The 27,858-nt window shown below is 38.7% G+C and overlaps 1 protein-coding gene across 4 annotated transcripts; it reads right to left on the reverse strand.

The window, feature by feature from the left end:
• Positions 1 to 183: 183 nt before the first annotated feature.
• RFT1 (RFT1 glycolipid translocator homolog) lies at positions 184 to 27,801 on the reverse strand. Of its 4 annotated transcripts, none has more exons than XM_035106170.3 (13): positions 27,568 to 27,797; positions 24,580 to 24,665; positions 23,575 to 23,691; positions 21,759 to 21,948; positions 20,755 to 20,856; positions 19,418 to 19,552; positions 16,439 to 16,517; positions 14,541 to 14,591; positions 13,607 to 13,737; positions 12,040 to 12,184; positions 9,598 to 9,703; positions 5,002 to 5,251; positions 184 to 3,587 (listed from the first exon to the last, which is right to left on the reverse strand). In XM_035106170.3, exons 1-13 carry the CDS (start codon positions 27,628 to 27,630, stop codon positions 3,420 to 3,422), a joined length of 1,623 nt encoding a protein of 540 aa, XP_034962061.2. In that variant the 5' UTR covers positions 27,631 to 27,797; the 3' UTR covers positions 184 to 3,419. The 4 variants fall into 4 exon arrangements, with proteins under 4 accessions (XP_034962061.2, XP_034962063.2, XP_088518329.1 ...); XM_035106172.3 differs by having other exon boundaries at positions 24,585 to 24,665; positions 27,568 to 27,768; XM_088662203.1 differs by lacking the exon at positions 23,575 to 23,691 and having other exon boundaries at positions 27,568 to 27,776.
• Between the last annotated feature and the right edge of the window lie 57 nt (positions 27,802 to 27,858).

Below are 27,858 nucleotides of genomic sequence, written 5' to 3' on the forward strand. Positions count from 1 at the left end.
CATCCCCAAACTTCGGCCCTCCAGATGTTTTGGACTACATTTCCCATCTTCCCTGACCACTGGTCCTGTTAGCTAGGGATCATGGGAGTTGTAGGCCAAAACATCTGGAGGGCCGCATAGACCATAGTTGCAATCTTTGAAGAAGGAGATCTATATGAACTACAAAGAGTTATCAAAACAGAGTAAGATTTGCTTTTTTTATTGTAATAAAATTAAGACAGGAAAGAAAATAGAACCAGGCTTGCCTTCACTTTCAGAATATAAAATATTCCAACTTTTTGTTTTATAAGGCAGAGCTTCAATAATACATATTCAGATTATATCAAACTTTGGAGAAATGTTAAAAGTAATTCCAGAGAGGCAGTTTGTGTTGTTTACTCTATCTTGTAGGATACGTATTTGCTGTGGTATGAATTTTTGTAGGTAAGATTACATGTGAAAATTAATCAAAATTAAATAATTTAGAATTTTGATTTGCGACTCGTGCAGTGCCTACACATGACCCTACAAGGCAGAATCAGGAGTGTGCCTGCAAATGAGTCAATGGGTTAAATATAGCTATGAAGAAAGCATCTTTCAGGATCATACCTTTAGCAACTGCCTCACAAGTTGATTCACATTTGCTACCGAATGTGCTTTCCACTAGCACTTTTACATTCACACACATGCCCAAGTTAGCAACCAAGTATGCTTTTCTTTCAGAAGTACAAATTTAAGGATTTGTTCAATTTTAACATTAAATTTTAAAAAATCTTTTACTCATTTTGAGTCCTGCATTACAATCCAAAAGACAGATAATTTTAACCAACAACGAAAAAGAACAAACCCACCCGCTTTCATTAATCACAGCTTACAATCACAGGTATGTTTTGGCCCCCTACAACTTTACTTCATTCTTAAATGTACAACACTGCCATTCAAGATAACAAACGGTTGCAAACTCTGGAAACAAATTATACATTTAACTTTAAAAAAAAAGTGTTGGCTCTATAGAAACATTTTAATTTGTTTCTGACATTTTTTGAAACAGTGAATTGGCAATGTATGCATATTTATGAGCAGAAAATAGAAGGCAATCCTTATTCCACGGAACATTTCATGAACATGCTAGAAAACAAAATTTAAAAATTCCTTCCAGTAGCACCTACCAGGTATCTGAAGAAGTGTGCATGCACACGAAAGCTCATACCAATAACAATCTCTAAGGTGCTACTGGAAGGGATTTTTTTTATTTTGTTTCGACTACAGCAGACCAACTGTAATTGTTCTAGCTGTAACTAGAACAATGCTAGAAAAAGTATATTATAAAAAATACATTCAATTAAACAACCTTTTGGTTTATCTGTTAACATTTTAGACAACTCTTCAAGGCTGAGGCCTGGTCTGTGTGAATCTCACCTAGCAACAGCAAGCTTCTGTACTTCCTGAGGCTAAGATTGGCCAAAACTGTTACCTGGCAACAGCAGAATAATCAAGTCTATTGACTAACATTGGCCATAAAAATGTCTCTTCAATAAGAAAAAAAACTACATACTAATAGTACTAAAAGTACTATTTGTCAAAACAGCACATGATAGATGTGCCCCTTAAACTAACACAACAAACCATTTCCCCAGTACAAGATGCAGTGCAAATGACTATTTTAAAAAATACCCTAGCATAGTCCATAAAAGAAAAATGCACAGCATCTGTCAACATGCTACTCTCTTAGCAAAGGTTTTACTTATTCATATTAATAAAAAATTCCCCTAAATTTTGTATGGGCCACCCTCAAATTATGTCTCCTACATGTCCAGTTTTCAACAAAGTTGAACCATTTTCTAATTGTAAATCACAGAACATACTTCCTCACCCAGATTCTCATTATAGCGCAGAATATGATTCAGCTGACACTCTTACCATATCACACACACACTCTTGTTATAGTCTTGTTCAAAATTTAAGTGTGATGAGGCCCTTATAGTGCAATCCTATACATTGCAATGCCTCAAGCTGGAGGAAACGGAAACAGTTGTTTTTAGGCTTGATTTGTTTGTGTTCAACAAAATAAGAGATGTTTATAGTAAACAGTTATGTTCTTAATACTTTACATGTTTTAGTTTTACTGACAAGAAACTTATTTGTCCATATATATTCTTGTAATACTGTATTCTGGCTTTTGTTTTTAACAATTCTCCAGATAATCTTCCTGTTCCCCTATAAGGCTTTCAGAACATTAGCTTACAGCAGCCCTCAAAACTATTTTTTAAAATAGTTAAGGCATCAATATATGAAAATCCTGATTTTAAATGAGGGAAATTCTCCTATGCTTATTTTATGCCTCTTCTATCCATTTTTACTAACAACTGTTTTAAGAATTACTGGTAAATCATGATACATAGAATACATGGGGGGGGGGATATCTCATTTTCTTCAGAGGTCCCAATGTAGGTAAGGGGTTTGCAGCTATGTGCTACAAATAGCACTTTTTACAGTGGCCAGAGATGCTTGTCTAGATTGCAATAATCTTATAAGGACAGCAAAAAAAAATTTAAAATTCTTTCATAGTGCCTACCGGGCTCAGGCCCAATAAAGTAAAGCAATCCAATCCTAAAATGAGCCATAGTCCAACAACAATTTAGCATGGCTACATGACATTTCAGACAAACTACCTATTAAACACAGCAATCCACCGAACTGAATGGGGTTTTGATGAGGCAGAGCTGTCTCCACCAAGTTCTGCACGGTTGTCCTGGCATGGGGGAACGCCACCTCTGTCAAGCTCCTGGCTGGGCCCACCTAAACTGAAGGCAAGCAAAAGGTACCAGCAGCATATACCTCCCAAATGGGGCATTCTGGTTTGTTACTAGAAATAGGCCTAATTCAATCTCTCTGCTGCACCAGCCTCATGCTGCCACAGCAACGCCCCCCCCCCACCAAAAACAACAACAACCTTCTGCCCTGGCCAGCGCAAATAGCTGGACTCCAGTGTACTTAAACATTTTTTTCCTTGGGATTAGAATAAAATTTGGGAGTAAACTAACTGTGAAGAGTTAAGAAGCAGTCAGGTGATGTGCACCCCCAGTCTCTAAAGTATATTACAGTTCAATGTGACATTAGTGTGGCATCACAAGAATAATGCCCAGTACTATCCAGCTGCTGGCTTCCGCAAGTGAGGATTATGCGTAATATTTGCATTCATATACCGGGCAGCACTAACTTTCCGGTGTAAACTTACCAAGTTGCTTGCCACGGGTATAATTTTGGAGTTTTGAACAAATGTATCAGCTTAAATTGCTGTGAATTACCTTCCTACCAGTTATGTATGTTTCACAGACAGATATCACCTGTATATTACAGTAGTTACATATGTAATTCTCCGTATATCTCCTCCATAGCAAATATATACATTTCATATACAGAAATTAGTCTGTACATTATTATTTTACCACTTCTTTGGTATATCTTGACAAAATGTGCGTCCTAACAAAATGGATCAGCTTGGTCTCTGTGAAGAATATAGTGGCAAGAGTTGCTGTAAAACACAGTGCTCCCACAGCAACATGGATTAACCTTGCCAGCCACCCTTTATCACAGCACAGGAACACCTACGAAGAAAGACAGACAGAATGTTTACTTACTGTTTTAAGCAATATATTATATTAAGTTATGGTTCATGCTCCGATTCAGAGGTAAGACAAACCTGGTAATTCTCTTCACAGGAAAACTTTTGCACGAATTAACTACAACCCAGTAAAGCCTCCCTGTGTTTTTAAGATACAGTGGTACCTCGCAAGACGAATGCCTCGTGCAACGAAAGCGTTTTGCGTTGCGCGAGGAGACTCGCAAGACAAGGTTTTCTATGGCCGCCATTTCGTCTTGCGAAGCGTGGCCATAGAAAGACAAAGTGGCGGTGAGCGGCAACAAAAGGGGAGCCAGCTGTAGCGCGGAGAGAAGGCAAAGGAAGATCAGCTGCCAGCTGATCTTCCTTTGCCTTCCTCCCGCACTACAGCTGGTTCCCCTTTGTGTTCTGCTGGTCTCTGCCAGTTGTGGCGAGTGGTGAGGGGCAACCAGCAGAGACCAGTGGAACACAAAGGGGAACCAGCTGTAGTGCGGGAAGAGGGGGGGGAGAAGCGGAGGAACGGATATGTTCCTCCGCTTCTCCCCCCGCCGCCTCGCACAGAGACGGCATCGGACGGAGCTTTGGAGAAGTGCTGCGCCTCTCCAAAGCCCCGTCCGATGCCGGCTCTGTCTGGTGGGGGGGGAGAAGCAGGGGAACGGATCTGTTCCTCCGCTTCTCCCCCCCCCACCTCGCACAGAGCTGGCATCGGGGAGCCTTGTTGGGCTGTTGCCACCTGTCTGCCTGCCTTCCCCAAGCCAAGCAAGCAAACGACGACGACGACAGTCCCCCGGAGCCCATAGGAACGCATTAATTAAGTTTCAATGCATTCCTATGGGAAACTGTGCCTTGGAAGATGAATTTTTCGTAAAACGAATTGACCCACGGAATGAATTAAATTCGTCTTGCAAGGTACCACTGTAGTTTAGGTAAAAGCTAATCTAGGTTCTGCAAACTTCTGTCACTCTGTTTTACGGAACAGTCTTCCCGCAGAGACTGTTCATTAGCACCTTCATTAGTGTTTTCCCCAGCAATTTTATTCACCCAAGCATTTGAATCAACAGCTGACTCATTCATGTCTACTGTATGCTGCACCTTTATGTAGTTTTAGATTTTTTTGTGTGCATAAAAATAAGTTGTACACTGCTGTGATAAATCTGGGTGAGAAGTACTGGAGAAACTTTTTAAATAAATAAATAACACAAATAAAGAAATAACATTTCAAAGCATTAAAAAATTAATTCTCTACATGTGGGTATGTTTCATATCTTATGCATATCTGTAGATATGCTCTGTGTACATCATAAATTGGAACTAACTTGCGGGTTACTTACTAGCAAGAAAAGACTACTTTATTAACTTGTTCTGGCAGAACAAAAGCACAAAGAAAAAGCACTCCCCACCTCTGAAAATGCCGTGGCTACTCCGCAGACGACATAAACAACCAACAGCAACGGTGATATAAGGAGGCCCTTTAAAGGCTTGTAAGGGCTCTGTGCAAAATAGTTGTGGATGTAGCGGATGCTGTGGGCTATTCGGATCCCCATGTTGAAGCAGTTTGCAAAGATAAATCCTATGCTGCCTTGCCAATAGGTCAAGAAATAGGACATGCACAGAAAAACCAAGGACAAAGCAAGCATGACAAAATTGTACCTAAAAACAAAACAAAAAGGGAACGGTATAAATGGCTTCAGTATAGGTATTTTACATGCTTGACAATTTGCTTTCTAAGATGAATGGGATGGAGAAGGAAAATTCATTATCAATGGTAAAGTGCAGCAAACCTATATCTGGTTGCATATAGGTTAAGTCTCAATTGTTTGTTTTGTTTTGTTTGTTGATTTGTTGATTTGTTTATGACTCATTGGCAAGTCCCCAATAAAAATCTTCCCGTATCTATTAACTCAATGGATAGCCACAGATGAGCTACTATACACCAGCTATCTGCAATATGAGAATAGCAATAGAGATGGATCAACTCTCAGCCATTGGCTCAGAAAGTAAGCCGAACTACCTCCCACCCACCCGCCCAAATTAGAAATAGATTGGCTTATTTTCTGAACTAATATGACATTCAAAAGTTGTCCACTTTCTCCCCTAGCCTCTTTAACCAGACAACTTATCCATCTGAGCCAAAGCAGCAGTGCCACAGACATAGTAGGAGAGAAAGAGAGAGATTCAATCTCTTCCGCCTGCTCTTCATAATCACAATACCTTGAACATTCCGTTTCTGTCCACTTTACAGATATAATCACTATTATACCATTGCTGTTATTATACTATATTGGGCAAAGAGCCAGGATATTACTTTCAATATTTTTATATATTAAATTGTGATGATTGTGATACTGGGGATGTAGATTAACAAGTAATGGTCAAAACACATCTATTATTGTTACAAAGGACTTCGTGTTTGTTTATTCTAGCGACACAATAAGCTGTTTTTTAATATACAGTGGAACCTCGGTTTATGAACACCTCGGTTTATGAATTTTCGGTTTATGAACACCGTGGACCCATCTGGAACGGATTAATTCATTTTCCATTACTTTCAATGGGAAAGTTAGCTTCAGTTTATGAACGCTTCAGTTTATAAACAGACTTCCGGAACCAATTACACCCATGCTTCAGTTTATGAACGCTTCAGTTTAAGTACTCCGTGGACCTGTCTGGAACGGATTAATCCACTTTCCATTACTTTCAATGGGAAAGTTCGCTTCAGTTTATGAACGCTTCAGTTTAAGTACTCTGCGGACCGTCTGGAACGGATTAATCCACTTTCCATTACTTTCAATGGAAAAGTTCGCTTCAGTTTATGAACAGACTTCCGGAACCAATTGTGTTCATAAACCGAGGTACCACTGTAATTATAAAATTGGCTTTATAAACATGAGAAGTACACTGATTTTTTAAAATATTGCACTCCCCAACTTGGTAGTTGTTCTTTCATAGCAGAGGTAAATTTGGGCACCTGCTGCCACAGAAAGACTTGCCAACTTTAAAAGTGTCGCATTATAGCTGGAAAGGAAGAACTGGGGATACATGCTTGTGCACTCCTTTCAAGCTGAATCACTTGACATTACGTGACATCAGGTGAATGACAGGAAAACATACCATTGTTAAGATTAAACATGATTGGGTTTAGATAAAACAGGAGTGCCTGGTGTGCTCTGGTCCATGGGGTCATGAAGAGTCGGACACGACTAAACGACTAAACAACAACAAAACAAACTACTTTTAACTGAAAAGGAAAGCAATAAGTTCTTATCTCCTCCTGCCTACCTCAGAGAAAGGGCAGAGGGAGATAGGCACAAAAACCTGGAGTTTGTAACACTAAACCAAGGCTGTGCAACCCTAGGCCTGGAGTCTGACTGTGGCCCTCCAGGGAACTCTGTCAGGTTCCTGGGAATCTGTCCAGGCCACAGCACTCACCATGAACAGCATTAAAACCCTGTACTGTATTAAAAACAGTTTAAAACAACTCCTAATCACATAAATACATTGGAGCCTAAAAATATACACCTCAAGTGTCAAATGCAAATGATAATAAACATATTAAAACTGTTTTTTGGTATCTCTTCTCATCTCAGCATTAAAGATTTATTCAGTTAAACAGCCACAAAGTTTTATTTCTAAAATGAAGTGCTCATAAATTCTTGAAAATGTTGATTATAAGTGAGATTACACATATAATAACTAGATCAGCTAATATCAAAACAACACTGATTATATTGAATAGCAGGACAAGGGTCTTAAAATTATTGTTTCTCAATATTTATTTTTCTGCTCTGTGCATGTAGGCTTATAATGGTATCATGGGATGTCCCAAAATGAAAGTAAGCAGAGGTTGGATGCCCATCTGTTGGGGATGCTTTCGTTCAGATTCCTGCATTGCAAGGGGGTTGAACTAGATGCCCCTCAGGGTCCCTGCCAACTCTACAATTCTATGATAGTTCAGAACATCGTATTGCCCCTCTCCATTTACATTTAACTTACAGAAATATTTTCCCAAGGCACAAGATCCTTGCATATTATCCCAAACTTTATTCCAAATGAGTTCATATCTCTACTTGACACACAGTTGTACTATGTCAGACGGCTTCATTAGTTCACAAAGACACACATGTAAAGGAAATGTGAGCTAATAACTAATTCATGAAAATGATAAATGAGGATAAGTCAACATTGTACTGATCTTCGTCTAGAATGCTGTAATGAGCATCTTCAAGGATGTTCTCTTTCACTAGAGGATACATTTGCTGGTGCTGTAGTTTCCAATTAATCACATCTTACAAATCCACAGCCTTAAAAGTGCATTGTACTTGGAATAAAGCAAATTTAAAATGAAATAACAAAAAAACCTCTCTCTCGCTCTCTCAGTTGCAGTGACAGTGGCCAGCAAAGTACGTTGCATTACCCTAAATATGTAACTCAAAAGCTCAAAAGAGCATGGAGCTCAACATTTGTTTTCAGCAATGTGACATTTCTATAAAGATAGATGGGACTTAAAAGATCTTTCAGCTACTGCAGCACAGAAGGTACCCCAAGCAAGCACTGACGTCTGTAGAGCCCCTGGCATTAGAATCTACGCACTGAAGAGCTGCACCGAAGAGAGTTTGGATTTGATATCCCACTTTATCACTACCCTTAGGAGTCTCAAAGTGACTAACAATCTCCTTTCCCTTCTTCCTTCACAACAAACACTCTGTGAGGTGAGTGAGGCTGAGAGACTTCAGATAAGTGTGACTAGCCCAAGGTCACCCAGCAGCTGCTTGTGGAGGAGCAGAGACGCGAACCCGGTTCCCCAGATTACGAGTCTACCACTCTTAACCACTACACCACACTGGCTCTTCAGGGAACTCTGTCACAAGCTTTATAGGTGCTCTTATCTACCTGTGCCCTCCAGTAATATGCAGCTGTGTCAAACAGAAGCTAACTCAAGGACTGCCTCTTTCCATATGAACCTATGAAGTCACTGTAAGCAGATATAAAATTGAACCCAAGCTTTAGAGTCACATATATACAACATTATATAGGGTCATCAAACACAGAAGGAAGCTTTTTTTAGCTGCAGTAACAGCATAGACGCCGCTAAAGGACGATGTTTTGCTACCTCTCCTGTAGGATCTTTTCCCAGCATGCCCGGCAGGGTCTGCTGGCTGAGTTTTGAGGTCCCAAAAAGGGGCTTTTACCTTGCGCAGGTGTGACATTTGTATACCCTATGTTGCTAAGAACACTCCCCATTATGGAATGTGGTGTTGTGTCCAAATTTGATACAATATATATATATACCGTAGAATTGTTAATACAATTTTATGAAATGGTAAAACGGCATACAAAAAAATTAAAAACGGTTTGTGAGTAACCTTTTTTAATATTTCAATGGAATATACCTAATTTTAGTCATTAATAGGCAAAATACTATTTTTGCCTATTAATAGGAAATAATTTTTGAGAAAAATAATATTTGAGAAAAATAATGAAAAAGTCATCACCCTAATAAGCACACATCTAGATCTGTAAGTACATATACTTATAAGTATATTATTATTTGAACTTGGAATTATTATTTTTAGTACCTACTGAATACTTTCAATGCTTTTTATAGAATGCACCACTTTAAATCCCATTTCCTATGACAGTGGACAAGTCAGAACTATCAGTTAAGCAAGAACTGGAGAGCCTAGTCAGGAAAAAAGGTAAGTAGCTCTGAAACAGAAGGAACAGAATATATGCATTTGATTTCAGAGAAATACCTTTTCAAGAGTCATTATAATCCACACCCTTCAGATGGTTCCCAGGATTCCCAACCATATAAGATATCCAAATGTAAGTGCTTATTCCTCATATCATTACATTTTCTACTGATGGGACACATCAAACAGTTATCAGGCACATTATTCTGAGGTGTATATTGTACAAAATACCCCCATACAAAGTTACAAGGAATCAAAGAAAAGCTAAATAATAGTATGGAACTATGGCCTTTTTAAACTCACCTGTCCACTTCTTCTTTACACATTGAAGCAAACGTGAAACATTCTGTTACGCCATTAACAGCAAGCAGCAAGACGTATAAGCTATAGCAGCGCAGGAGACTTGGCCCTGAGAAAATATTATGACAAGATTGGTAAAATGAAACCCCTCATTGCTGAGATCTGTGCATTAACGCAATTTAACATGTCATTAATGAATTATAACAGCGTCAGACTGTCAACTTGCAATCGATGTTATTTTTTTTTAAAAAAAAAAATCATGTTCAGGAAAAAAAATATCCCTACTATTACTTGAGCAGCAAGACACAATGGCCAATATCCAATATTAGTAATACTCTGAGGAGGTCCATTTGTTGAGACTACTCTGAGCATGACTTAGTCAGAAATCGCCTACAGTACGACATTTTGTACTAAGTCACATTTAGAATTTAATCCAGGGTTGTTGCCACTCCTCTGGTGGGCCTATGACAAGCAGTTCTAAGACCCAGTCTACAAAATTTTGCCCTTTTTGTTGCATTTATTCAACCAATATGAGGGAGTTTGGAGTGATTTATTACCACAATACTTTGGAGAGCTCCTTGATTTCTTTCCCCATCCCCATATCACTCTTGGCATCTGCAAAATTCAATCTATGTTCAAGAGAGGAAGACCTTCCTTTCTTCTGCTTTGTTACCTTCCACTCAGTCACCTGGTCTCCCAATTCAAATGGACACATGGCCTCCCTTTTCACTTCAACCATGATGAATTATCACTTCTAGATGGGTACTTTATTGAAATAAATAATGGAAGCACAAAAAGTATATTCCATCTGATACCACTGTACCCAATTCTGACTGAAACTAGGGGCATGCAGTGAATACAAAATTCAATCTGAACGCCACTTCAAGAAGTGAGTCAATTCAGTTCAGACTGCTTTGGAGGACACACTTCACTTTTTGGCTGAATCAGAACTTCACTTTACATAACGTGAAGCTTCATGTCGTCCCATTGACTGAAATGGGAGAATCAATAAGCAGTGACAGCTTATTTGCTTTTTTTACAGAATTGGATGAAATTGACAGAAACAGTAGCAGTTTGTGAGTGGATGAAGCTTACAAAATATCAGAAAAAATAGGTGCAGGGATGTTTGTGCAAGTAGACCAGGCATCCCCAAACTTCGGCCCTCCAGATGTTTTGGACTACAATTCTCATCATCCCAAACCACTGGTCCTGTTAGCTAGGGATCATGGGAGTTGTAGGCCAAAACATCTGGAGGGCCGCAGTTTGGGGATGCCTGAAGTAGACTTTAAGTTTTGAGTTTGCTTAAGAGAGAGAGAGAGAGAGAGAGGGAGAGGGAGAGATATGTCACGGGGAGATTGGTAAAATGCACAGGGGATGAATAGTCACATTTAAATTTTATATTGGAGGAGTGAAGAGGGGATCTGCTCCTTTGGGAGGAAGGGTGAGATAGAAATTTTATTTACTTCTCTCTTTTTTAATACGGTAGTGCTCACAAAGCTCCTCCTCCTTCCCTCCCTGGCATTTTGCTTATATGGGGAGCTGGGGGGAAAGTATGGATTTTAAAAGACACAGTGTCTATGTGCCTCTGAATTGGGCCTCGATGTTCAGGAACAGCCTGATTAGCTTAAAACCAATTTGAAGGGCTTCTGCTTTGCTTCAAACAACTACCAAATCTCTCCAAAGCAGCCTGATTCAGTCTGGGTTCAGGATTTGTCTGAAGCAAGTACATGCCCCTAACTGGAACAGGACAACAATTCTTACTAGGTAGGAACCCTACCACACAGTTTCAAAGGCCTTTTTGAAGACAGTATAGCAGCTTTGCTAATACAGATTGATCTTATGCATGTTTATCTGGATAAATAAATGAATGTAGCTGCTGATTATTTCCCGTTAACTGTTCTACTGATAATTTATTAAACCACAAAGCTCAAACTGCATGCCAAGAAGCCTGATCTAAGTCCGGTTTTGTTGAGAAGCAGCACATAATAGAAAATGAACGTTTCTCTATTAATCAGTATTGGATCAATTTTTTGAGGAATCCATCTTATCTTCTTTTTAGAGCTTTTAAACATGTATATCCCAATAGTGTAGTAATTACTATCTTCAAGAGGGCTAAGTACTCAAGAATACAATGATTAATACTGCTGAAAAGAGATGTCCTGTTTCTCTCAGTACTAAAAGCGACATGCAAAGTGTTATACTGCAACCATCCTAGATTGCTCTTCCATAAGATATACATAACAAAATTTTCTAACACAAGGAAAAGCACCATTTCTGAAACAGACATAGTAGGGCATGCCATGTGAATGGATCGGATTTTCTGTGTTAGTTCTTCCATGTGGATGTAGTACTTTCATATATGAAAAGCAAACCGAGGAGGCTTTCACAAATTGTTTGATGCTTATGAAGCTACTTTTCAGAAAGGCAGCTGCGATGTGACATTACCTGATCCCAAACTGAGCATTGAACCTCCATAAAGATCCAGTGCCAACTGGGAATACGCGTAACCAAAAACTGTTATAGTTAGGCCAATCAGAAGCACTAGTTTCAACAGTGATTCTAATACAGCTGCTGCCATGGAGATATCATCCTAAAAAAGAATTGCATTGATTTAATAGGCAAAACAAAACAACATATGCCAGATTACTGTGTTAAATTTATATGTGGAATAATTAGATTTTACAATTCACTATTTTTACTTGGCTAGTTAATGGCAAATTATAATAATTTTCAATAATAATTCTAGACTATTTGTGTCCAGAAGTATGAACATATTCAATAGCAGCCATATTTATATATCAAATGTGCTGCAAGTTCCAGACAGAACTTAATTAATCTGCACAAAACCCTTCATTAAATAGAAGATCAGGAAATGCCTGAGAATCTGCTGCGACAAAGGAAACAGGTTGACAAAAACTAGCTTCTAATGCATCAGAGAAAACCAAGAACACTAACACTTCTGGTAAATTACACAACAGTATGCAACTTCTACCTCTGCAGAAAAATTAAAAAAATCTAAAAATAAGAGTTTGTACTGTATGATATAGTATATAGTTCCTCAACTAAAACTATGCTTAACTAGAGCATTTGATCCTGATACTTGGATCCTAATACTTTCTTTACAATACAATACAATATATGAGATATATTAGCGTACCTTAGCTTCTCTACTAAAAATAGGCACAGCGTCTCTTTAGACACCAATAGCTCACTTCTAACCACAGTAAGTCCCATTCAAATACACATTCTTCAGTTACCCCAAGTCCTTCTTTTGAACCATAGACCCCCCCCCCAACCATATAATTTCAGTAGATTGACAAATATACAGACCAGGACCACAGCATTATTTAAATTTACTGGGTTGTACTCAACCAACATTTAATTACGACAGTTCTACTGTGAGTAGATATTCACTGAATACAACCCATTATTTTTATTTATTTCAACATGCATACTCGTTCTATGATAAATCTTACTCAAGGCTACTTATGAAGAAAAAAAGTATTTAAAACCATTCTTTAAAAATGAAACAAATAAGACAACAGCCATAACCTTATCATCTACTTATCTCGGATAATGCTTGCACAATTCACTTTTATTCTCACTTCCTTCCCCTAATTTTCTTTCAAACCTGATATTTTGAAAGGGTTGTATCCAATGGTACCCTGATAACAGAAAGCTTCTTGGTTTAGAGGAGGCTTCTGTCAACAGAATACGAAAGGTTCCCCCCTGATATATTCACCCTCCCATCTGCAGCCCCCATCACGTCCCCAAATCTGGTAGAGAGGACCTATCAGAACAGTGTGGGATGTTGTGGAAGTGAAGGAAAAGGGCAAGCAGGTGAAAATAGCCTCCTCCCCATCAACAACATTGGATCCAACCCCAGGAATTATTCTATTTGTGTAAAATGCCCAATGAAAGTTGGCATATACTTACTTTAAATCAATAAATGTTATTCATCCTTCGCTTTAAATGTACATTTTTAGACTATTGAATAATAAGACTAATTTACCTGTTTTTGAAACCTGATATCTTTTCCGCGTTCCAGAACCTTAGCAAAGTAAACATAAAAGCTCTCCTCTATTGGCAAAAATATAAATCGAGCCGTCAGAGAACCAAGGTTGTTCACTATGTCATACACCCCTTTATAAATAAACAGAAACATATAATTAAGTGATTAATAGTAAAATTATTGCTTGGTTTAAAAGAAGGGGGGAAATTACACTAAGGCACCCGTTCCAGTACAAACATTTCTGCTTGCTCAACGGACCCATTTCCCCACTCTTCCCCCCCCCCCATGCATTGTTCCAAGGGTTCTCCTGGCCCTCCAGAGTGGAGCTAAGGGTGGTGTGATGGGTGCATGGGGATAGAATGGTAGAAAGTCCTATTGCACTAGCAAGAGGCCTTGTGCTGGCTTCCACTAGCACAGGGGTGTCCAAGAGGTCGATCGCGATCTACCGGTCGATCGCTGGATGCCCCTAGTTGATCCAACAACTTTGGCTCATCCTCCCCCCAAAAAGCTCAACAACTTTGATGAAGCTTTTCCAAAAGAAAAAAAAAACCTCAACAACGGGTAGATCACTGCCAGTTTTTTTCATAGTGGGAGTAGATCGCAGTCTCTTGGAAGTTGGACAGCCCTGCACTAGCAGAAGAGGTAAATCACTTTTAAAGTTCCAAACATAATTAAATGCATTTCCATATTCAAATTAAAAAGAAAACCTGCCGCCTTTGCACTTATTTTATAGCCATTCATCTGCAGACTTACCACATTTCTAAATGAATGTGGAATCAGATTACCATTTACTGGCCTTATTCACATGAATAAACTGTGGTTTAAAGGAGAACATGAAGCATGCTGGTTGGTGCAAACAAACCACAATAAGTAAGCCAAGAACGCTTCTTCCAATTTCAAGAACCAAGGCAATGTGAAAAAATGTCTTGCTTACCCTGGTCTCCAAAATTTAACACATTCAGGAACGTCATGACATACCGTTCACCTACAAGAGTAATACTTAATATTAGTATTTATTTATCTTTCCATTATACTTACAAGCGATTGCACAACAAGAAATTTCAAACTTATCCTGAGTCACTGCTGTTCAGTATCACAAAATCAAAGACCTGGCAGTCATCTTGGAGGTCACTTACTCCCAGCTTGCTCAGTGCAGAAGCTGCAGTGCAGGATAGCACTGTGCTGAATCCTGTATTCCAATTTCTCAAAAGTTTCCTTCTCTTGCAAGAGAGGCTTCCATTTTTTTTCTGCATCCGTTCTCAACGTACTTCAGAATTACTTTAGGATTTTTGCAGATTTCTCCAGGATTCTGCAGCCTCCATTTCCTGACCTCAAAATATCTCATAGGCGACCGTTACCACATGGTATCTTCCCCATAGCTTTTAACTGACACTTGTGAAGCTGGGGAAGTTGGCTGCAGAGATCAGTACACTTCCTGAGTTTGTCTTTAATGGAAGAGCTTCCTCTTATATATATATATATATACTGATTATTTCTTTAGAAGTAAAAAGTCATCACTTTAAAAACAAATAAACAGTTTTCAGGCACACAGTAGGCAGTCTCCCCACTCGCTTGCTCTTAGAAGGAAGCCCAGCTGTGGAAATCAAATGAACTTTAGGAAGTACAGGCACTTGAGAAGGCTGCAAAATACAGAATGAAAGGACGGATGCTAATAAAAAACACCTTGACCATCTCAGAAGATAGATACCTGCAACAAAAAGCCTGTGTTCTACCCGTAAGGATTTATCTCCCTTTTCTTTTGTTTTTTTCAAATCTACTTTGCTAAACCTTTTTAATATAATTTTCAAATGTGGTTCCTTCTCTTATTAATTGGTGGAGAATTGTTTTTAAAAGGAGAATTTTTCAGGAGGATGCAACTGCAGCATCCTTGAAAGATAACTATCTAGTTTCTGCTTAATTACCTCCAGTGTGGGAGAGTTCACCACCTCCTAAGGCAGTGGGTTCCCCTGTCAAAGAGCTACCATTAGAAGACTTTTTCTAATGCTCTGCCAAAATCTGCTTCTCAGCAGTTCCATTCCCACCTGCATTTGTTACAACCCTGCATTTTGGAGCAATAGGTATTTGTAAACGTATTGCTAACAGCAAAATAAGTTGAAAAATAAGATCTAAGCAAAGTGAATAATGTAGCGACTTTACTATAACAGAACTTCTGAAGCTGTGGAACTAGAACCATAGCTGCCAAGTTATCCCTTTTTTTAAGGGATTTTCCCTTATGCTGAATAGGCTTCCTCGCGAGAAAAGGGAAAACTTGGCAGCTATGACTAGAACCCTAGCAATGATCTGATAGGTATCTCAGGGGATAGATACTGTACTTGAGAATGGAAAAAGGTGGGGAGTCAGCTTTTGTTAGAGACATCTGATCAATTATTGTTTCAACATCAGCTCGGAGCCAAGTCCAATAATGATTATGAGCCGCTAATATACTTTTACCGAAGGTTACAACTGCCAATTGTACAATTTTTGGTCCATATGAATAAAGAGGAATGATGACATTATAGTGTCATCATTTCACCATGGTGACATGATTCCACTAAGCATTCAGCGCATATTGGAATATTTAACAATGAAACCACAGCATGAAGGACTAAGGAGAAAACCCAAAGTATATGCCTTCCTAAATATTTTATCTACAACTTTCACATTCCAATGAATATGCAAAACCAAATTGGTATCCTTCAACAACAAACACGTTTCTCCTAGCTGTCTAAGCCCAAGCTATACAAACAAAACAATTCTGGAAACCGCAAAATATGAGGGGTAGGTGTTTGCAGAGAGGGGCTAAATTGATGCTGAAGAGGCTACCATACTCACCCTCTGTTAAAACCTGCTTCAAGAATGATTGCTTAAAGAAACTCCAAGTCAATTTAGCCTCTTCCCAGTTAACAAATTCCTGAAAGTTAAATAGATATAAAATTGCTGTGAAGTATTGAAGGAATTAATACTCCTAAAACATCAATATGACCAGTAAACTGTGTACAACATGCATGTAATACTATCTATTGGTGGTTCCACAGATGAACAATCTTGACATGGTACCCTGAGACATATTCCAGGTGCAAGGATTATGTTGAAATGGCATTGTATGAGCTTGAGCTTGACATATGAACTCCTACCATGATTTCTACAGTTACCACTTTTGGAGATACTACATCACGACAACTGCAGCAGAATTGCATCCATGGAGCATCAGTTCATACAATACTATCATCCTTGAGAACTCTGGAGGTAACTGGAGTAACTTGAGTAACTGGAGGTGGCTACTCAGCATTACAAACCCAATAACCTTTTGGTTCTCTGCTCAGGGCTGCACAAGTTCCCTGTAGCCCAAGGGTTGTTACACTGTGGCCCTCCGGGCTGCCACAAAATTCCCTGCACAATTAGGGCAGGGGATAGCTAACTGCCTCAAAGCCATGGTTGGTCCAGCTCCAAAACCAGTGCTCCATCGTCCAAATCAGAGACAGCATACATTTTTACACCGAGAATACAAACAAAAAATTCACTTGACTTTGTAGATAGGAACAGCAAGCTTCAGCTTTCTGATAAGCAAAGCAGACAGACATTTGTAAGACAAGGCCTTTTGAAGGGAAAGGTATTTAAATTATTTCAGTTGCCTAATTATACCTTGATGCCATGGCAGGATGCAAAAAAAAATATTGATATTAAAGTCTGCTTGAAGTGGTTTCTAGCCAAGTATGCTTTTCGAAATGATAATTGCTTGTTGGTATTTGATCACTCTCAATATTTTTGTGACCATTATGCTTTACTCTGAAAAACAGTTTTGATGAAGCTTGCATTTTATTATATCAACTGTAATTAATTAAGTACATGAAAGAGAGAAGCATGCAATTATTAGAAATATTCTTTGCAGAAACAAAAAAGGCAAATTGCTGATATTTAGAGTTTTGACTGGTAAACTTTCTGCTGCATGATATTAGAGATCTGGTTAGGTATAGTTAATCTTATAACTACCCGGTAATCAAATATATAATTCAAGAATATAATCTAATATGCTATGTGAACCTGTACTCTCATTCTCTTATTCTGAACTGCAATTAATATTTTGCTAGTAAATTAATCCAGGCAGCTTGGTCTCAGAAATGTATTATTATAAATACTCATTATAAATATTTCCGTACAGAATACGAAAATTCCTTCTAATGTTATGGCTACTGCACTGTTAGTTTCCTTCACAAGTATGTAAGCTGTTTGTCAAAATTCCTAACAGAACAACCAAAGCAGCTATACTTCACTGCCATTTAAGCTAATTTATGCTTTTTCGTATGAGTCAAGTGTGCTGCTTTTTATCACAATACAGTGTTAATATTTTATTTTACTTCCCTGCAGTACCATCCCCACTAAGGAAGATTTAGCTAGGATCAGCTATAGACAAAAGAAGGTCGAATATACTGTGCTATGAGACAAGAATAGTCTCTGGAGATTTAAATGTAATACTTTGGTTATATAAATAGGAATTCTATGGAGGAAAAATTTAAATCTAATATTAGAGTAGCTGAAACTGTATTCTTACTTAATAAGGCTAGTTTACAGCAGTTCATTCCACCTCAGCCCTTTCCTCTCTGAAATATTTCAGAGTAGTTTTACAAACTTTATGCAAACCGAGCAATGTCAAGTTCCATTAAAGTTAGAAGGTCTGTTTTCACCTTAATATATTCAATGATACAGAGGCTGAAAAACGAGGCCTTTATTTCTTTTCATGCATGGATTTCTTAACTATATTAAATTTAATCTCTGCTCCATAATTTATAGAATGTATTGTGCACCAGACGAGTCAGCATCTTCAATTCATGCAAGTCGTCTTTTATAAATGTATCTGGCACATATAATCAAAATACTGGGGATGATACTGTATTTTAATAACTGAAATATTAATTTAAGCATAGAGGTTTGTAAAGCTCCTTTTGAGATAATATTACTGTTTTGGCTTAACGTAATGGAGTAAAAAGTATATAGAAAAACCTTATTTCATCTAGTGTTGGCTTCTTTTAAACATTTTTGCTTTGACTCACAGAAATAATGTATTATTATGGAACTTGTCAGAAGAAATTACACTGCCTGCGATAAAATGGCAGCAAGATATAGCAAAAGATGTAGGGAAACCAAAATAGCCACTATGTTCAACATTCTAATATTTTTTTAAAAAAAACGACGACTACATGGATCTTTAAGATATAGAGAAATTTGGAAATATAAATACATATATTTAAAAGCTATGCTATGCTAAAAAGAGGACCATACAAAGTGAAAATACACACTAATATAAATTACAGGTATGTAGAGACTTATAAATGTAATGCAAGAAATATTGGGATATGCTGTTCATAAAAATCCACACATGTTTTTGTTAAATTATATATGGAAAATTGTGAGTAGCTGGTGAACAGAGACTACTACTCTATTGGAAATAGAAATATACTAGAAAAATAGCTTCTAAATGAAAGTCAGTCAACAAAATCTGTATATAGACCATTTGAGGTATGAAGGTTTTTTTTCACTTTTCTATCATTGGTGCTACATTTAGAAATGTATTTGTTGTATAATTAAAGAGTATGAATGAAAGCATGGATTGACAATAAAATATAACAGGGGAAATGCAATTAAAGAGACTTTGAAAATGGCAGCATGGCACTGATTTGATGGCCACTAAGCAAGTCACCTATTATGAGATTCACTATAAGTATTAACTTGGGACAATGGCTGTACATGATCATCATTTTTTCTTGTGTCATAATTATGAATAGTTGGTTTTTAACATAAAGCTGTTTTACTTACCTCATCTTGTCCAAAATTAGGTAAAACAGATATCATACGAGTAACTGGAAATGATTTTTTGGTTGCTTCAGGAGAACCCAGAAACATCATGAAATACATTATATAGCACAAAACCAGAACACTGGTATATAGAAGCTGCAAGAACAAAATCTCATTAGCTACACAGCATACCATTTATTGCAGCATTTCCACTTCAGCAACAAAATACATGGTACCAGTAAAATTCAGTTGCCAAGTACTCAGCTCCAGTTCAGACATGATGGCAGCTCCCAGGCTTAAGGCCTCACAGCACGGGGACTGTTTGCATGAACCAGCAGCTCCAAGTGGGGATTGCCTAAACTGCAATTGCAGTGGGCCTTTTTCAGACTACTGGAACTGCAGAAACCTCATCAACAGAACACAGGTGATTGTGCAGTTCTCACAAGGCCTTTAAGGATGTGCAGTCCTAAATCAAAGCACTGAGATACAAGCAGTTGTAGAGGAGCTTAACATGCTGTTGACTGTTATCACAAAGATGCTCAATGAACAATCTGGTATTATGATGCTCAGTTTATGTATTGCAATTCATAGAATCATAGAATTGTAGAGTTGGACGGGACCCTGAGTATCAGCTAGTCCAAATCCCTGCATTGCAAGAATATGCAGCCGTCCCATACGCAGATCGAACCTGCGACCTTGGCATAATCAGCACCATGCTCTAACCAGCTGAGCTATCCAGGCTCTGTAGTTACTTCTTGCACTTTTATCCTTACCATTAATCCAAATTAATACAATTGAGAAAATTCTCAAACATCAGAGCCAGGGTTTTCGTGAGTTCTGTTACAAGTTCATTCCTGATCCTTTCCACACCAGTTTTTGTGGGGGACTTAAATGGACCAGAAAAAGGCCAACTTCTTATAGTTTTTTCCTTCTAAATTAACAACACAATTATATATATGTCTGCTCTGTTCATTGGGGCTTACGCCAAAGTATGCAAGTAAAGAGTTGCAGCCTAACAGTCCAAAATAATATTTTCTTTATATGCTTAACTGAAATACAACTGAATTTAAAGCAATTTACTCAACAGCCTAAGAACTATGTATAACGGGTCGATTTTAAGTAAACATTTGTTGAATAAAAGTTATTTGCATATGACTATGCCCCTGATCTGATGTTATCTTAAGCTAGCTTAATATTGGGATAGAGGTACTAATAGTGTGGACTGTAACATTGCTTTTATCCATGAAAAACTGAAGGGACCAAAGCATGGAAGCTATACCAAAAATAATGTTAATTTCTTCAACTAAAATTATTATATCAGATCAAAGAGACAATAGTAAGGATGGCAGAAATCGTACCTGGGCCAAAGAAAAGATGTAAAGTCCCCAGTGAGGGTATGTAACTACTAGAATAACTGTCAAAAAGCATTTGCAAATGATTGAGAGACTTTCAGCAATTACCTACAAAGAATATACAAAAACCATGTTATACATACACACTATGTTCTTAATGGTAATTCTTACATGTGTTGGCTTCAAAAATCCTGTGATCAGATGTTGCCTTTCAAACATCTTTAAGAATGTTTAATTGTGAATAGTGATGAATAGTCTCTGCAATTGAGCCTATTTTCATAAAAGGTAAAGTTCAGTATAAGTAGAAATGGGCCAAAGTGAGCTTTGGGCTCACATGGTCCCCACCTCCTCTTCTTACACAACTTGCGAGGAGAAGTTTGCTCATAAAACCAAGCCACAGAAAACAAACCAAGGTTCATAAACCAACAAGAAACAATGGCTTCAGATCTCAGCTTGTTGGAAATAATCAAGCCATACTTAAGCTGCTGGGCAAGGTTTGAATACAACACTAAACCATGGTTCAATAAGCCATGATTTAGCATGTTAAAATAATTTTTATTCAAATTTTTAAAAGAGTAAAGAAAATTGCACTTTTTCATACCATGAAAAAAGAAAAAAGCAAAGAAAAAAGAAAAAACCATACAAAAAAGATACATTTAAAAATTCACTATATAAATGGAAGTGATATATAAATGATTGGCCATGATTTAGCATTGTGTGCAAGCCAGACAAATTATTTAGATCAGCTCCTAAATCAATACTTAATATAAGACAGTGAGAAAAATGTTTTATTGTTGTACATCACGTTCTCCAAATTTAGAGTGAAACTAGCTCTTTTTTATAAAAAAAACTAAACAGCTTTTTTAAAAAAAACGATTCACTACTTCATTCATGGACTCATGAATGAAGTAGTGAATATATTATATTATATTAATATTATATAATATAAATATATAATTTAACATTCATAAAAACCCAAACAAGAACAATGCTGCATACATTTTACTAACCTTTAGCCTGACAAATAAGTGTACTTGGGCTAAAACCCAAAAAGGTTCACCTAGAAGCTCAATCACAGCAGAAAGACCAAAGGCAACCACTCCAAAGTTGTAGTAAGGAACAGCATTTTCATCAGGAACTTCAAGTCTATCTAGCCAGACCCAGCCCAAGAATACAGACCAACACACGCCCAAGGGGACTCTATGAGAGTTGAAAAGATGAGTAGACAGTATCACATGTTGTCCTTTACCTTGCAATTTTTATAAATGAGTTAAGTTCAATGTTTTGCAAGCCAGGAGTCCAAATAAAATCAACATCAAAAATATGTGCATCTGTTTTCTGTACATCTGTACAGTCATACCTCGGTTTAAGTACGCCTCAGTTTGAGTATTTTCAGTTTAAGTACTCCACGGACCTGTCTGGAACGGATTAATCCACTTTCCATTACTTTCAATGGGAAAGTTCGCTTCAGGTTAAGTACACTTCAGGTTAAGTACAGACTTCCGGAACCAATTGTGTTTGTAAACCAAGGTACCACTGCATTTATATGCAACTTCTAGGTTACTCACACTACCCCTTAGAATGCATGGGAAATTCATCAGCCATCTTATTATTTAAACCCTGCCCACCTGGCTGGGTTGCCCCAGCCACTCTGGGCGGCTTCCAACAAACATAAAAACACCATAAAACATTTAAAACTTTCCAATACAAATACCCGATTCCTCAAGAAATCTACTTTTCCATTTGACAAACCCCCAACCACTACATCAATCTAGGGCAGCTTTCTGCACACTGACTTAGAAGCTACATCAATCCCCAGCTGTGCTTCATGTAGACATGGTAGTTAATATATGCATTAGATTCTCATGAAACAGAGTTAAATCCCCAGAAACGCAGCACCACAGATAAGCTCACAATATTTCATTTGCAGTTTAGAGAGGCACTGAGTTATTTAAGTATTCCATTTTCTACCTTAACTAAACTAAAAAAATAAACTGCTCACTCTTTGAGTCATTCATGGTTTGAAAGCAGAGGCTGCCCTACCTTTTCAAAAGTACATATAAAACTCAGATAAATTATTGGTAAACGGGCACTTCGAAAGGATTTAACCTTTCTGAGATTATCAGAAGTGCTACAAACTAAAACTAGGATGGCCACCTATCATTCAAGGGATCCTACCTGTTCCCTTAGAATGTATGAAGCCAAATGAGCAAATGTATCCTATATTACTTCACTACCTAAAGGACCCCTTACCATTAGGTCCAGTCATGACCGACTCTGGGGTTGCGGTGCTCATCTCGCGTTATTGGTCAAGGGAGCCGGTGTACAGCTTCCAGGTCATGTGGCCAGCATGACAAAGCCGCTTCTGGCAAACCAGAGCAGCACATGGAAATGCCGTTTACCTTCCCGCTGTAGCGGTACCTATTTATCTCCTTGCACTTTGATGTGCTTTCAAACTGCTAGGTGGGCAGGAGCAAGGACCGAGCAATGGGAGCTCATCCCATTGCGGGGATTCGAACCACCAACATTCTGATCAGTAAGCACTAGGCTCTGTGGTTTAACCCACAGCGCCACCCACGTCCCACACTTCACTGCCTGCTGTATAATAAAGCTTCCTGCAGCAAGTGGAGCATCTGCTATGAATCTTTGAAAATGCAAGTATAATCTCCAGGATGACAGGTGGAACCCTTGCCAGAGAAAATAAATTAGGATGGTAGCATTTTGTTTTTACCTATGTACTTAGACATAAGAGGATAAATGGGGGAGGGGTTAACTGAGTGAGCTTGTTTTTTAATCTGAGCATCCCAACATCTTACTTAAACATACATTGTCCACAAAAGATTAAATGTTTTGGTCCAGTTTCTCCTTGTACTTCCACTCAGACAAGCTCTTCGGAATGCCTCTCTGGCTAAGAAAACAACTGTAGAATAAAGCAGCATCAGCCTAAATGTTTTAAAAAAGGAAAATGAGTAATTTCAGTACAAGGTTAACTGTCAACGAGGCAAAAGCTTCCAATAATACCGTTAACCAACCAATCCAAATTTTGTTTGTCCCTATATAAGTGGTTGGGGGCAGGGAATGCCAACTGTTACAGTAACATATCACCAAATGCAAAACTATACTGCTGCCTCAGACAAACAAATGTTTCAGCAGTATATTTTGTATCAATTGTATCAATTATTTTTTATATGTTAAAATTGTTATTGGCTTTGTTATAACAGTAACATCAAGATAAAACAGCAACAACAACTTAAGAACAGTACAGCATGCAAGAAACTTCAATATTTCAATTCACTGCTAGCAAAAAGGAAAAAAAACCAGAGAACTTTGCAGCCCAGAAGACAGATGAGATTTTCAATAAAAATAGATATATGTTTCAAAACTAACATTTGGTAGAATTGGAAAGCCCGCCCCAGAAGAACACCATGAGAATATGATAAAAATCAGAGAGGTACACACCACATATCATATTTCAAGAAAGACTAAAAATTACTGAATCTCCACCCAAGTCATAAACTACTGCATAAACACAGCACTCTCAATAGTACCATAGATTTGCATACTAGAGGATGGAAGTTCATTTGTCCAAGAAACCGAATCACAAATTCAAATTTGCATTTAGACAACACAGCAGACATTAATTCAAATAAACCATTCAAAATGTCTCTTTGCAGCATCCCTGCCAAGCACAAAGTTAAGTGGAATAATTTACTTTGTCACTGCCCAGGTTTAAAAAGAAATCAAATAGAACAGAATATAATGAGACAAACTGCCATAATTTGGAATCATGTATCACTCATACCTTAAAAGAAACAGATTACTATTTATTACCTTACATTCACAATGCCAATGATTTCCTTTGAAACATATCGTAGGGTAAAAGCATTTAACCCAAATGTAATTAGGCGGAACAGTATCTGTAAAATAAAAATAAAAATACAGTGAAACAGGAAATAAATTTACACCAGCTTTCAACTCATGTAAGCAAAATCAGATTCAAGGAGCAACTTACTAATTATGTAAACTGGAAGTCTTGAATACAAATTTCACCTCAGCCATACTTACTAAGGCTGCAATATGATACAGATTTACACTAGGCCCACTGAAGTTAACACACCTTACTTCTTGGCTGTATAGCATTGTAGTATTATACTCCTAACTGCAGTTATGTGAAAGCAAGCCCAACTGAACAGAATGAAGCTAACTTCCATTTTCTTTATTATTAAATGACTAGTACTTATAATAAACTTCTAATTTATCATTCGTAATGTGCAATACTTAATTGCACAATATATGGAATCTTTAAATATTTTCATTATTGTTGGTTTTATACTAGTTGCTCAACTTTTCTGGATCCTGGTAATTCAGCTAGCTGGATTTCCCTCTTTGATGCCATTGTTTTGCTTCCCATCTGCAAATTTGTAGGCCAATCCCTTACAGTATTTGTAGCTTTGCCTATCATTTTTAAATATGCAGATTGTTTCTGCCCTCAGTTTTCTCTTCTATGACATTCACAGGATTCCTCACCACAGTTCACACAAAACTCCATCAGGAGCATGACAAAGCTTTGCTCTTACACACTTCCGCTGTCCTTCTGCCAATTTAGCTCTGGTTCATAGGTAACACTAAGCGAAGATTCTTCAAAACCAAACTAAAATCAATATTCATCCTCCCAGCCGCATGGGAGGAAGCGGGACACGATCCACAACTTTAAATCATGATTTATCATTTCATGTGAAATTGGCCCTGTCTTCCCATGGTCCAACCTAGAGTATAACCATCAGCATAACTCAAACTTAGGAAAACATAGGCACCTTTTCTCTTGTACAGTGGTACCTCAGGTTACAGATGCTTCAGGTTACAGACTCCGCTAACCCAGAAATAGAACTTTGTTTCAGGATGAGAAAAGAAATTGCGCCGCAGCAGTGGGAGGCCCCATTAGCTAAAGTGGTACCTCAGGTTAGGAACAGTTTCAGGTTAAAATAGGACCTCCAGAACAAATTAAGTTCTTAACCCAAGGTACACTGTATAATAATTTTGAGCATGGGAAGACAGTCATTTAGACTACACAACTACATAAATTCTATGCATGTTCCTCTCAGGACCAAGCTAGGCAGGGCACTTAGAACACCACCTGAAAGCACATCAGGGTTTGTTTGATTTTAATTTAGAGCAGGCGAGGAGAGAACAGATTTCCCACAGGACAGAAGAGTGTAGGGAGAAATTTGTTCCTTCCCTGTCCAGCAACAATCTCAATAAAAATCCACCTGATGCCATTAGTGCTGGGGGAAATGGTCTCCACTGTGTGCATATAAGTATATGGTTGTATCCTGAGGCTTCTAAAACCACATTCCTGAAAGGGAAGTCACTTTATTATTGCACTCATATCCCAACTTCCATTCAAGGAGTTCAAAGTGATGTACGTGGCTCTCCTTATTAACATCATAACAACCCTGTGAGGTAGGTCTGGCTGAGAGGTGACTAAGTCAAGGTCACCCAGCGAGCGTTATTGGCCTAGTGGGAATTTGAACCTAGGTCCATAGCTGCCAAGTTTTCCCTTTTCTCGCGAGGAAGCCTATTCAGCATAATGGAATTTCCCTTTAAAAAAGGGGTAACTTGGCAGCTATGCCTAGGTCCTACTCAGACACAAGGAACCAAACAATAAATAAACAATCTGTTTATTTATGCTGAGACATACAGAAAGGACAGAACTCAAACATGAATATAAGGAACAGGCCTAAAATCGTATTATTTTGTGTTGTGGATTAACAGCTCCCTCCTATACACATATTCTGCCACAGGTCACAAATTATTTGAAGCAATTAACTGAATTGCATGAACTCACAGCTTTCTGAATTTATTTCAACAACTAAATACTGGGCATTGCTGGGAACTGATGCTCAGGAACATATTACAAATACTACTTATCCCTAGAGATGGCACCTTTGTGAAAGGTGCTCGACATATGTGAAGGAGACTGCACAAACCCCATGTATAGAGTGTGTCCATACTATACAGTACATATGTGTACTTGTACAGGGACACCAACAGTCCAATAGACTATTGGGAAGCCAATAGTCCTGTTCACATATGTTGAAGAACACTCTTGTGTGATCAGTGTGACAATGTTGTACAGAGACAGTACTATCTGACGAGATACGCCAATTGGGTCCGGCTCCAAAAAATCCATGCCTCATTTCTTCCACGACCACAAATGCAAATGGAAAACAAATGTGTGGATCCTACGCAGGATCATACAAGGGACTTCTAGTCCAACCCCCTGCCAGGAGTCCTCTTCCCAATGTGGGGCTCAAACCCACGACCCTGAGATTAATAGTCTCATGCTCTACCAGAGTGTTTTTCAAACTTGAGGACCCAGCTGTTGTTGCACTACAACTCCCATCATCCCTAGCTAGCTGCGCCAGCAGTCCGGGATGATGGGAGCTTAGTTCAACATCAGCTGAGTCTACCCACTGAACAAGGTAATGTGCCATCGTAGGCGAAGGGTCTTTTCTGCGAGGGAATAAAGATATGTGGATGTCTCTCTCTCACACACGCACATCTAATAGTTTGGAGCTGGAAACAGGTTACAGGAGGCAAAAGCAAGCAAGCAAACCAAACGCAACCAAGCCACAGGGGTGGCCAGAGAGTCCGTTGCGCAAACCCTCTTGCAGGGAGGAGGCAAGCAATTCAAACTGGAGGAAGAGGCATCCACGACTGAATCGAGAGGGCTTTTCTGCAAACCAGTCACCGAAAGGGACGAGGCTAAGGCTGAGCGAGCACCGCCTCGCCTCCGCCACACCTGCCTCCGACGGATACCTGCAAGAGGGCGCTGGAAGAGGCCAGCCGGCTGGTCTGCCGAAGCACGTCCTCGGAGCCCATCTTTGCCGCCGCCTCCTCCCTGCCACAGACGAGCCCTCCGCCGCCGCCGCCTCAGCTGGCGCGTGCATAAGGGGAAGGCGCTCCCCGCGGCCCCGCCAGCCTCCTTTCCTCCCTTCCTCTTCCTCTCTCCCTGTCCTGCTACCCGGCGAGCGCCGCTTCCTCAGAGGGCGAAGCCCAATATGGCTCCTCCCCGTCGCGCTCCGAGCGCGTCAGCCCAGAGAAAGAGAG

Source organism: Zootoca vivipara, chromosome 2 (genome assembly GCF_965207765.1).
Source record: "Zootoca vivipara chromosome 2, rZooViv2.hap1.1, whole genome shotgun sequence".
In the NCBI taxonomy this organism is placed as follows: domain Eukaryota; kingdom Metazoa; phylum Chordata; class Lepidosauria; order Squamata; family Lacertidae; genus Zootoca; species Zootoca vivipara.

Coding starts and splice junctions, on each gene's coding strand:
- RFT1 (XM_035106170.3), bottom strand. CDS start 27,630: ATGGGCTCCGAGGACGTGCTTCGGCAGACCAGCCGGCTGGCCTCTTCC. Junction 19,553..20,754: donor ACATCTTTTCTTTGGCCCAG/GTACGATTTCTG, acceptor TTGTTCTTGCAG/CTTCTATATACCAGTGTTCT. Junction 5,252..9,597: donor TGTAAAGAAGAAGTGGACAG/GTGAGTTTAAAA, acceptor TTTTGTTTTTAG/GTACAATTTTGTCATGCTTG.